The sequence below is a fragment of the Egretta garzetta genome, unplaced genomic scaffold (genome assembly GCF_000687185.1).
Source record: "Egretta garzetta isolate BGI_Z169 unplaced genomic scaffold, ASM68718v1 scaffold499, whole genome shotgun sequence".
Lineage (NCBI taxonomy): Eukaryota > Metazoa > Chordata > Aves > Pelecaniformes > Ardeidae > Egretta > Egretta garzetta.
The window spans coordinates 343,861-356,446 of record NW_009260802.1 but is presented as its reverse complement, the minus strand read 5'-3'; the positions used below and the strand labels follow the sequence as shown (position 1 = coordinate 356,446).

The 12,586-nt window shown below is 44.3% G+C and overlaps 1 protein-coding gene across 1 annotated transcript in view; it reads right to left on the bottom strand.

Moving 5' to 3' along the window:
* The window catches only part of RALGAPA2 (Ral GTPase activating protein catalytic subunit alpha 2), a 194,587-nt gene that overhangs the window by 49,523 nt on the left and 132,478 nt on the right, over positions 1-12,586 (bottom strand). The window contains exons 37-38 of the mRNA XM_035902236.1: positions 11,661-11,819; positions 6,454-6,581 (exon numbers count right to left, since the gene is read on the bottom strand). Coding sequence (XP_035758129.1) covers positions 6,454-6,581; positions 11,661-11,819 — 287 coding nt within the window. The remainder of the gene's footprint in view (positions 1-6,453; positions 6,582-11,660; positions 11,820-12,586) is intronic.

Below are 12,586 nucleotides of genomic sequence, written 5' to 3'. Positions count from 1 at the left end.
GAGCCAGAACCGATCACTTCAGAAGAAAACTGTCAGATGCCGTGTCACATAAATTGTCACAGCTCCCTTGACACATGCTTTAGAATTTCATAGTCATTTCTAACAGCATCTATATAGCTTGAGGGCATAAATTCTTTGGATGAAATAAAGGGAACAAATTGTGAACCCTTCCCTAAAAAGAGTAACAGGCCTTCTATTTTATTGGCACAGTGCGATCAAACGCACCTTTATAAGCAGAGTTCTAAATGCAAGCTCACCAACGCACATTTTGGAAGGTATGCAGAATGTGTGCTCCGCCGACGGAATACACGAGAGCCATTCTCACAATTAAGTCTGTCATAGCAAGTATCTTCCTTTTTCAGTCTCCGATACAGCAGGTAAGCAGATCAGTCACTCTACATTACGTTAATCAGAAATTGGCTTAAACCACCAAAAGGAATTAATTCAGAATTCAGAGTTGATGTTCTTTGCTTAATCTTCTTGATTCCAGACATGACATACTAGTATACAGTAGATGTGTCAATATCTGGATGCAATGCAATGAATTAGACATTATGGATATCTTTTTTTGTTATGTATTTAGACAACCTTTTGATTTTATCCTAAGGAACTACTTGCTTGGTATAGTTAAGCAGGCGTACCATATCCACGACAGGGGACAAAACTGAGAGAGTTATTCCTGTACCAAACTGTGTCTCCAAAGTTAAGGGCTGGCTTTCCTTCTGGCCCACAAACGGGGCTGCATATCGTAAGCAGGGAAATGGTGACATCCAGTGCTCAGATATTATGTGAAGCGTAGGCATCCTCATCATCCTCTTTTTTGCTTGTTCCACGCACAGACCGCCTCAGCGTCCGATGCCGCAACACAATGCATCTCTGCAGAGCGCTGTGAACATCCACAGCAAACTTACGAAGAGTTTACAACTCTTTTCCCTTCAGGTTTTCCTCTTCAAATGAACAACAAACACCACAAACAGCTTTGGAAACAACGCCACAACCTGCCACCGTGGTCATTTTTTGCTTCTTACCAGACTAAGAATATTTAGGTCAGCCCTTATAGAATTCTATTTCCACGAATGAAAAAGGCAGAAGCAGCACAGCTTATGTTGGCGCTTTGTTAGGGTTACATCTCCAAGAACACTGGCACAGCTACCCGGAACAGACAGTTTCAATGGCAAAACCAGCGGCTGCATGCCCACCCCATCAGGTATTTCTTCTTCCCCTGGAGAGTAATGCGGCACTGTAGTCAGGATGCTACGGAAGAGTACGGAAAACATGCAGGAATCCACAAGCAGAGTAAGAACACCCGCTTCTTTCCATAGGACCAAACAGATTTATCCTAAAAGTGAGACTGCTTAAAAAGCTGATTTTATAATAAACATGTTAATTCTTAGTAAACCCCAACAGGAGCTGACTCCCTGTTTGCTCACTCACAGGAAGATACACGGAGCTTAAACTGCTAAGGGAATAACGCCGAGACTACAAGGAATCCACAAAGAGCGCCGGGGAGAAGCCGGCTGGTGCTTGCACGTGGGGACACCGCGCACCCTCCAGCGGGCTGCTTACGAAAGCTGGTGGGCGCTAAGGCAACATTCCAGGCATGGCAGAATCTCTCCAACTTCTCTTCAAATTCAGTTCGTGAGACCAGGTAGGACTGGAAGCACAGCGGTTATTTGCAGTGGTGGAGAAGAAAAAAGAAGGGGTAAGATACTACAAATAACAAAAATCGTTTTCCAATTAAAAAGAAGCTTTTTGCAGTAGAAGAGTGGAAACACAGATACAGGGGCATTTCAGTTCAGGTACACAGGGCCACTTCACAGACCTCGCAGATCACGATAGCGATTCACCAAAGCTTCCTCTTCATCGCTGCGGCCGTTTTTCAAACCCGGAGCAGCTTTGATTTCCAGTTAGGAAGCGGGCAAAAAGGCTCGAAAAGCATCGCTCCACCTAACACTTACACATCTTTCCAAACCAAAGCAGGTCTGCCACAACCTTTCAATAATTTAAAGAGCAGCTGGCCTAATTGCAAAGATAATTTTGCACTACACTTCTTTTTTTCTCTAAAAAAAGATGTAGCTAGAAGATGTAAGAATCCAGGCTGTTTTCCTCTATTGTTATTATGAAACATGTGAGATGGCAAAGAATAAGCATCCTGGTTATGAAATTTCATAAGTAAAACCTGAGGCCAACTTACAGATCTCTAAACAAGAACGATTAATTCAAGGAGCAAGGAAACGCCTCCCTTTTGAAAGACAATCTGGGTTCTGGGTAGTCAAAATGGCACTTCCCGGGGAGCTCTCTGCTCAGGCATCACTGCCCCAAACCCCAAAGGCTTTTTGGAGACCAACATTAAATTACGACCAAGCGGACCAACCAAAGCACCTGACACCTGCAGACATCGTTATATTTTCATATTTGGAGGTTTACCAGCACTGGAGCTTAAAAACTGCCAGCTTGAACAGCAGCTGTAAGGCAGACCCGTAATAAAGACTTAAATACAAACCCTGTTCCCCCCCCCGCCCCAGTATTTATCTGTTCAGGTAGGACCAGCTCCCAAAGATGTGCCCTGCTGCAGCTTAGGGCCACTGGCACTCCAGCATGTACCAGTGTTCAAAAACCCCTTCCAGCACAGGATCCATTTAATGCAAGCCGGAAGAGGGCACAAAGACGCAGTTTTCTGTCATCGCCCCCACCATTACTTGAAATCCCCAGCAGCACTGGAACCAGAACAGACCCGTGCTTAGGGGGTCCTGCTCGACCCGGCTGCAATTACCAAAGCACCCAACTACAAACGCACTGCTTTTCATCCCTGCTCTCACCTCCTAAGGCATCCCGCTTATAGACTGGCGCTACGCTTAAACACCGCCAACGAGCAACCTCTGCTTTAACCGGGCTTAAGAGGAACTTTAGTTCAGATACATCATTGTCTGCGAGATTAGTTGTTCCTTCCTGTCCCCAGCACGTAAAAAGGTGGCTTTAATGCTCTCATAAAGTTGCATAAATATATACATTTTTATACAACAACTTTAGAAAGTTTAAATCTTATTCTTCCTTGTTCTTATATAATTTAAGCCACCTTACCATTTATGATTCCCATAAAATACACAGGCGTATCTGAAATAGAAATTGTTGCCTGAAAGCGCAGACTGGTGAGGCTGCTGAAACACATTACCTCGCACTCAACAGTTACTTAAGGGTGGCGAGAGCACCAATTAGCGTGGTCTGCAGCCGCTCGGTCGCAATGCTTCATTGCACCAAGATTGAATGCACTCCTGAAAAAAATGGTTATTTTGAACATATACTACTGTATAATCACCCATGACCATGTCAACAGTGCAGCGGCTGCAGAGACAACTGAGCTTGAACCGTGCAAAGGAGACAACTGAGCTACACGTCAACGACCCTGGGTTTGCTCCTGTTTAATGCCATCGCACGCTGTTTGATGCATACGAAGAACTTGCAGCCAGAATGGCTTTAAACTCAAGTTTAAGTATAGTTCATTATTTTTTAATGAATATTTATCTCGCTCTAATGAATTCCTTAAACCAGAAACAGTTACATAAACATAAAAAATAGATTTAAAAAAAATAATCTGATGTGGTCTGCCATAGTTACCTTCCTCATTGTCAAAGAGATTTCCAACAGAAAAATGTATTTGGGTACGACAGTGGAATTTGTGTCATCATGACCAAGCGATTACAGCGCACAGCGAGATTCTCCCGCGGCTCTGCGGTCCTGGTCCCCATGGAAACCGGACTCGGATATTGTCCTCCACTCGCTGGAGCACCGAGACTTGGGAGCCTTTTGTGCCTGATGAGATTTCTTCCACAACCTTCCAGCAACAGACCCTATGCTTCCTCCTGACTCTTTCCTAATTGAGATGCAAATTAATCTCTGTGGCTGATTACACTTCCCTTACAGCCCCTGACAAGTGCAGCTGTAGCCGGAGTTTACAGACTTTCCAACAAGTGACTTCAGCTGTCAGTGCTGGCGAGAGGCAGCCCCGCTCCCCGGCACGCGACTCCGGGCGGGCACCACGGCCAGGCCCCCTCGTCCCCCTCGCCAGGCCGGGGCGAGGACCAGGGCTCTGCGCCCCGTCCCAGCGGGTGCCTCCCGCCCCGCCGCTGCTCCAACACAAGCACCGCGGGCCCAGTGCCTTATCGCCGTTCAACCACTCGCACCAGATGAAGCGTTCAGTCCCTTTCTAACCACACGTGAACCAGGAACGTTTTTGGCTACTAACCCCTGTCAGGGACGCTGACACTCGGCACGCCCCGCGGGACAAGCCCTCCTGGCAGAGCACCCGCAGCTCTGCCTTGCGCAAGCTCTTCTGCACTCGCCCCAACCACCAGGTTACGTCTAGCGTGCTGCCAAACGCCACCCACGGCTTTTCCAGCACTACCGCTGTTTATTTCTGCCTTCTATTGACATTTCTGGGGCTGTTTCACCTTTGAGTCGTTTGCCTCTGCAGCCTGACACAGTTACTGGGCTCGCTCACGTCCTGCTCAGGTTGCCGGGTCTGCTCTCCCCCCGACGGCAGCAGCGAGCACCAGAGCGAAGGCGTTCGCTGCACGTGGGAGCTGCAAAGCAGCCTTGCTGCATTGGACAGGTTTGGACACCGCCTTTACACGTGTACATCCCAATTTCTGCCTCCCCAGAAACTGCAGCGTATCTTTGTGCTTATAGGGAGCAATTATCGTTGACCTTTGCTGTAAGAAAAGAGTGTTTCGTTATCTACAGCGAGAGCTGTGGGCAGCTTTCTCTCCCGCTCCAGTGTCAGCCTGATGGGACCTTCCCACCACATTATCTTTGCCCAGTTTCAGAAGTCTCTCAGTCCGCTTCCATTTATCAAACAGACAAGTGGCAGTTGATTCACTACAGATATCATTGGTGCAAAAGCAGGCACAAAAAAGGAAGAAAAGAATCTGGGGACAGATGCTGTTTCAGCTAGACCTCAAGCATATGCCGGGACGCGGCAAGCACTATCATATTTGTGCTGCGCATCTTTCCCTGGGGACAAGGAGGGACCCCGAGAGCGAGCCTGCCGGAGAGCAGGGGCACAGCAGGCTGGCGAGCGCTGCTCGCTCACACGATGTCGAAAGCCAAAAGATGAGCAGGATCGGGAACCAGGGGACTCCGACCGGGAGGGAGGCGCCGGGCCAGCGGCGAGAGGCAGCAGGATCTGCCGCCTCGCAACCACTGAGACTCACGTTCATTCTTCTACGCTGCTGTTTTATCGTCAGACACTGACCACGGAAGCAGATGGATTAAGCTAAATTCTGCTAAATTCTTCTAATAGAAGAATTTTAGTAATTAGCTAGATTTCTCTCATCAAACACAAGTGGAAAGCTTGGCAAGTTGGGAATCACCTGCTGGGTACTGCCACAGGTTTGCAGCTGATGCGTCACATTCAGCTGCGTGCGCAACCACGACATCTCTTTTTTAATATGAGTACGCCATGAGATGAATAAAACACCAACTTATTTAACCACAACGCCGCTTCTAATTTCTGATGATTTTGCAAAATATACTGGATAAAATTTCACCTTTGAAACCCCCCCCCAATATTTTGAGGATATTTTGTGTTTTAAAAATGTGCATCTCAAAATAATTAATCAATGTTCTTTCAAAGACCAAAACATTTCCTTTACAAACTCACTCTCGAAGTCACATGGTTAGAAAAATACTCAAATCAAAAGCTCCCCAGAGAAAACAAAGCGCAGGAGGTGTTGGTCCCGCGATGAGTGATAGAACAAAACAAGCTATAAAATATTTCTAGCATAACTATGGCACCGTGAGAAAATCCTAGGGTAAGTGAAACCCAGTAATAACCCTGCTAGTCTGTTTGTCACCCCAGAACCAAAGTCTGTGCTACAATTTCCGCAAGAGAGAGGCAGACCATCTCGGTGTCTTCCAGCAGCCATTAGGAAATACGTTCTGACAATGCCCAGACACAGCCATGGCTGGAATAAAACTGGAATTCGGGAACTGAAACGTCTGTATCTGAGGCCAAATCCCATCTGTCTTACTAACGCAGCGAGCCCATGTAAAGTCAATTGGGCTGCTGCTTTGAATGAGATAAGGGTACAACTGAGCTCTGTGCATTAACCTAATATACACCGTAGATAACTTTATCAGCCTGAAAGAAAATTGAGTATTGTCATTACTTACAGTTCAAGGCTTCAATGTTAAGCCCAAGCCCACCACCAGCGAGACTGTCTGAAGCTGCTGGTGAGAACACGCTCGTGATGTTATGATCTTATTTTTAAAACACTGGATGGCAACTGCGTGTGAACGACTGAACGCATTGAGCTTGATGTGAAAAAAGCTTTGACCTTTTCCAATAAAATCAAAGGGGAAGGATTTTCCCTAAAGCTTACCTCTCTGCAGGAGAACACTCAGAAGTAAGAACCCTACCAAGGGGAGCCTTGCCCCAGCGGGAGGAAAGGATACAAGCTCTGGTAGAGCGGGATGAGCGACTTGACGGCTCTGCTGGCATTGATGCATGTGGCACAGATGAGGCTTGGCAGCAGCTTTGCAGTCACGATGGCTCCATCGAAGAGAGGACCGAAAAACGGCACCTGTGGACCCCAAAACAAAAACAACACATGTAAAGCCAAGCCAACAGGAGCAACTTCCAAAATCACAAACACCGTGCCCGGCTCCCAGAGGATTTTCACAGCAAGGCATCTGCTGCTCGAGAAAGGCACCAGGGAAGCAAGAGGGGGCGAGTTCCACACTGCTTTGCTCTCGGCAGCGAAGGTAGCCGGTTACGTTCCAAGTGTGAGCTTGCTGTAGGTCTCCTCTCTAGATCCCGGGCACAAAGAGACTCCTCCAAGCACCGCAGAAGACCACAAACCAAACCACCTCCACAGGCTGTAGCTCAGGGCCATTACCAGCCCAGTCAGCAGGGGGGGTACCCTTGCTAGCACAACATACTGTACTTTGCGCTGTGTTATCGACATTTGGAATAACAAGCATCAGACCCACCACAGAAGACCAGTACGGCATTTTGCCATAAACCAGTATGACCACATTGTTTTCCATACTGAAACTTCTGGTGTGAGATTAATCCCCCAATTTTAGGTTTTTAAACCTTTCATAACTGCCATCAGTACACTTTACATGTATATGCCCATTTCACAGAACGTTCAACTGGGTAAACGAGCGTGTTATGCACATGAACAGAATCCGCCCAGGAATTTGAAATCCATACTCCATTTTGGCTAAATATTAAGAGCTGCTTTCTGTCTTGCATCCCAAAAGGAGACCCGGATTCCCTGGCCAAATCTGACATTGGCAGGAGTTTTTGCAAAGAAGTATTCGTTTCAGATAATCTTCTATAAACTCCTTCCATGGACTTCACTGATGGAAAAAAAAAAAAAAAAAAAAGAACCGAGTGGCTCCAAGATCTGTGGAAAGCAGAGGAGATGGCGGAAAACTCCCCGCTCGGAGAGGCAGTCACCCCTAAGGTGCAAACAGGTCTGTCCCAGCACGGCGTGTCATGGTGTTAAAACCCTGTTCCTTCAGGGTTGCCTCCAGAGGAAACCACCGTTAACGTCCTTTGGTGACACAGGGCTCTTCAGACAAAGGCTATACCGGGTAAGAGAGACACTTCATGAAGGTGAAAAACGTCCGGAATTGCGTATGCATAGCAGAGTTGGCCATCTCAAACCCAGACAATGCTTGAATACGTAATAAATTGGAGGATTTACACGTAGTCAAACTCATTTCCCTTTCACAAACTCAAAATGGAAAAAAGAAAAACCCCGCAAACCCAAACCCTGAACAGAAGCTAGCAGCAATTATCAATATTTAAGCTATGGATTTTTTTCCATCTGTACGGAGGCTTATCACATCAATAAATACCCTCTATTATTCTTCCGCAACTGCTTGTGGGTGACTGTGACAGTCATTCAATAAATGGACAAAGGGAATAATATAAATCCCCTGCATCTAGGGAATTCCACTAATTAGAAGTGGCAATGAATTACAGAAGAAATTTGGGTTTAATATAACATCTGCAAATGACAGCTGTCTTCTCACACAGTTATTTTGTCATTCCTTTACTTAAAATAATTACCTGCCCCCCAGAAATAGAAGAGTGTAAAACATTTCCAGGGTGGTTTTGCTTTTCTTTTTTTCACACCAGCGTTACTGTCCCGGCCGCTGGAGAGGAGGCGACGGGAGGGCGAGCTATGCCGCCCGCGCCATCGTGCTCTAGGGCACCAAGCTTTTCCTCCTTAAGCAGTAACACTGCCAAGTTAAACTTTTAACACATACTCTGTTTACAAGTACCGACAAAAGGAGAAAAATGGAAAACTATGTTTTTATATAAGTACAAATAAGGAGGCTAAGTACATACTGGTATTAAAATTATACCAACATACAAATACCAGCTATTTAAAGTCAGATTAGCACTTGCATGTGCAACCGTCCAGGGCAATTCACGGCCAGGCTTTCGACAGTGATTTTTCCTTACAGGACTTGGTTTCACTGTTTCAAAACCAGCTGGAGTCTAGGGAACATGGCAGATTTTTCTTAATACAGTATTACAGAATTTATATACTTAAAAGATAGACAAGGTGTGCGCATTTTATACATCTTGCATGTGTGTGTACATAAATACACACACATATGTACCTATGCTCATGTTTAAAAAAAAACCACCTTTCAGTGGGCACTCTGCAGCGAATTCATCAAAGTATCTCCAACCTGCCTGGCGTTTTAAAACAAAAAGTTTAGTAACTGTTGTCACTGAAAGTTCAATAGTCCAACTCCAATAAACCGTACTTCACTCTCAAACTCCTCCTGAACAGAAAAGCAGGCTAATTCCAGCTGAACCCTAAAAGGCGAGAGCTTTCCTTGGCACCCCCGAGCTCTGTCCCTGCAGCCTAGGGGTAAGAGCGCAGCGGGCGCTCTCCGGGGCGACTTTCACAGACCTGGCAAACATCCTTTACCAAGCGTGTTTCCAACAGTCAAACAGAGCAGCGCAAGAACTGCGTCCTAGGCGCGTGCTTTGTCCAAAATTACGCATTTTTCACAACCCGAAGTTGGCACACACCGGCAGATGGAAAAAGAAAACAACACAAAGGACGGAAGCGGCTTTGTAGGAGCGTGACTGATTGTACGCTACCAAAGAAAAGCAAGCGTAGCCCAGGTGAAACCAGAACCAAGAGCAGTACTCGCCCGGATCGGCTCGTAGCTTTTCGGCGTGCGGGGCTTACCCCCTGGGGCCGGACACAAAGCTTGGAATTATTAATTCCCGAGCAGATCCAGCGGCCACGCGGAGGGTCATTAAAGTCAATGGAACTCGCATATCGTCAGCTTCCATCTGTACAGGGGGCTCTGCCTTAACGAGGAGTTCGAGGGGGGAGACCAGCTGAATGCACAGGGACATGCTCCCTGCTCAGTACTTTTCTGTAAGTTGGTATTAAATGCTCGTTTGAGGAAAACAGTGCTTTGAATGGTTGCAAAAAATATATTATGCTTTGACAGGAATCGGTTAAACAAACAAAAAAAGAGTAAAGGGAAATATCCCCTTCCTTGAGTACTCCAAATGTCAATGCAAGTTATCCACGGAACAAAAATTAATATTCAGCCCATTGCAAACACCTGCTTCATTACAATTTCCCAGAAAAAAAAAAAATAATTATTTCTGTTGCATGCAGTAAAAGTAGGCAAGGTTAAATAAACCTTTTGAGCACAAAGACTTCCCCTCTATAGCAAGCAGCACTAGTTAAAAGAGTGGGGAATGGGTAAATTATTGTACCAAATGGCTGAGAATTAATCTCTGATGACTAGCTGCAATCTAACGAGGCATCTGTGTCCCAGGGAACCCGCAGTATGTCCCTGGCGGTATGTGCAGTGTGTAGAGTCTGCCTGGCATTCTTTGTCCTCTTTTGCAGGCAGCTTTTCGTCTCATTGTTCAGAATATCCTCATGCATCTGTGACGCGTGGAATGCATTCACACTAACAGACTTACTATTGTCTTCTCTCAGAAGCTTTGTCGAGCAAAGACTGCATCACGGTTCCTGATAATTATATTGCTTAATTAATCAAGACAAAAAAAATTTGCAAATCATTGCCCGGTTGCCAAGCAGGGAGATAAAAAATGAAAACAATACAAGCTGAAGCAATATAACAAAAGTAACAGCTATCTGATCAGAAATTCTTATATAATGAAGCTATTAATGCTAAATCGGTTAATGTTAACATTGCTCCAGGTGTCTCTACTTAGACGCAAACAAAAAGGCTAACATTATGTATATAAAAGGCCAAATGTTGCCATGGATTCTGTAACCTGATAGAGAGGACAGCCTTTTCATTTGATTAGGGAATGCAATTTAAATACCAGGGACCGAAGCCAAACAACAGACATTTCTCTCTGCAAGCCTCTTTCATTCACCCTGGGGTCAGTAGCTGGTGAACAAAAGGTCAGCCACACTTGCCCTGGAAATGTCTGGATTAATTTTATTACATTGTAATGGTTTGTACTTTAAATGTAGGGATAACACTAAATTTCCAGTTAGCTATTATTCTTTCTGCCCGCTGGGTATTTTTGACTCATATGTGAGATGACATAGCTTTTCTTGATTGCTTCATAGAATTTTGAAGCATGCTCACAACATCAAATTCTGATTTTCTCGATGGAACATTAAAAGCTAAAATTCCCGAGAAGTAAATTGCAGAGCTCAAAAATCAAGTGTAGGAAAAAACCCCACTATTTCAATTTATAAAAAATGTTCAAGTTTGAAACATCTACTGGCAAACCACTGGTTGTTGATACGCGATAGCTCCGTCGATCACAACCTAGAAAACATTGCACACAGCTAGTAAACGTGTCGTCCGAGGTACGCATTTCTTCCACAGGTAGTTATTCCTTTGGAAAAATACTGTCCCTCATATAAGGGAAATGGTATTTATTGCACTGATTACTTTCATAAAGTACATTTTATATACATTTTTGCATCCATAACGTACCCAACAAGCCTTTATTAAAGCAGCTTTTTTATAGGTACGCACTGATGTACACACACGCACGCCTGACATTTGGCAAAGAAAAAAACCCCTTATTTCCAAAAAATATCTAAAGTGTGGTTGCACACCAATGATTTAAACATAAAACACGAGACCTCAAGTACTCTGATGTAAGGATATCCAATGCCTGCATCATCCCACTGAGTCAGGTTACGACGACAGCCTCAGAAACCTGTGAGGTTATGCACGCTGCCATATGTACAGCAGTAACCAAGCCGTATGGGGTGAATTAATAGCAAACGAGGAACTTGCATCTTCATTTTTTTAATCTTTTAATTTTTAAAGTCTTTATTATTTTGCTTTTATTACCTCACATTGGAAATTCACAGTGATTTTAAACGTTGTTCTTTGCATAACAACTCCTATGGGTTGAGAATTCTGAACTATTTCTTTAAGCACTAAGCACGAATGTAATATTAATTAGTAGCCATTTTGATCGCTATTGATAATCCTAGTTTTAAAATAAGAGCTCATTATCCGCATACTTCTAAACTGAGATGGGCAGACTGTATTTTGTATTTGCTGGAAAATACCCCTCCGAGCTCTAAACCACTGAGCTTTATTTAAGGAACCAAACTGTTAAGGCATGTGATAGATCCGATAAATCAGTCAGGACGTACCTCTGGTTTCTTCATTATCTCTATGAAAAACATGTGATTCTTCATTGGGTAAATAACAATTAAAACATCTCCAAAATCTGTTGGTATAATGCCTCTGCGGTAGTTCCTGGTGTGTTCAGACCAGACGATGTGAACCTCATCATTTCCCAAGTGACGAAGCTGCAACAGCAAATTGGCTCTTTATTAATCAGAGTGATAACAACAGTTTATGAGGGGTCATGGCTTACAAATTGAATTACAATGCTTAATAGTAGAAATATTTCATTACAGAAAAAGTTAAAATATTGTTTTTCTCCAGTTGCTCATGAAAAGATCAGCTAAATAATCTGCTTCATTCAGAATGCATTGCTGTCTGATGGCTTAATTAAGTAATTATCAAACTAGCCATTAGCATGATATGGAAATGTACATTACCTACAATAATTTTAGATGGAAAGCTGAATTACTGGAACAGAACATTAACAGACAGAGCATCATAAGCTGTTAGGGAAACATGAAACGCCTTGACTCAGGATGTCAGGGAACTTTCCCTCACGAACCCCTGCTCCTGAATTTATTACATTACAAATATCGCCTTCCTGACTCTCTCTGGAGAGGACTTTGTTTGAAAATGCAAGCAAAATATCTGGGCAAGTGAATTGGAGGAGAATGGGCAATACTGTGGGAGTTACCTTTTCACTGGGAGTGGAGTTGCATAAAATACAGACAAAATTTAAATCTGACATATATGAAGTGCATCTGAAAGCCTGGGGGTTTGCTTTGTTATTGGAGGAACCGGAGGTGATCTAACAGATGGCAAAAAGTATTTGGCAATCACATACAAGCGATGCACAACAGTTTCAACTGTAAGCTTTAAAGTTAAAATTTAATCCACATGCAGAATGCCAGCCCAAAGCATAAAGAGAATTTAAGTCCCACTTAAAGCT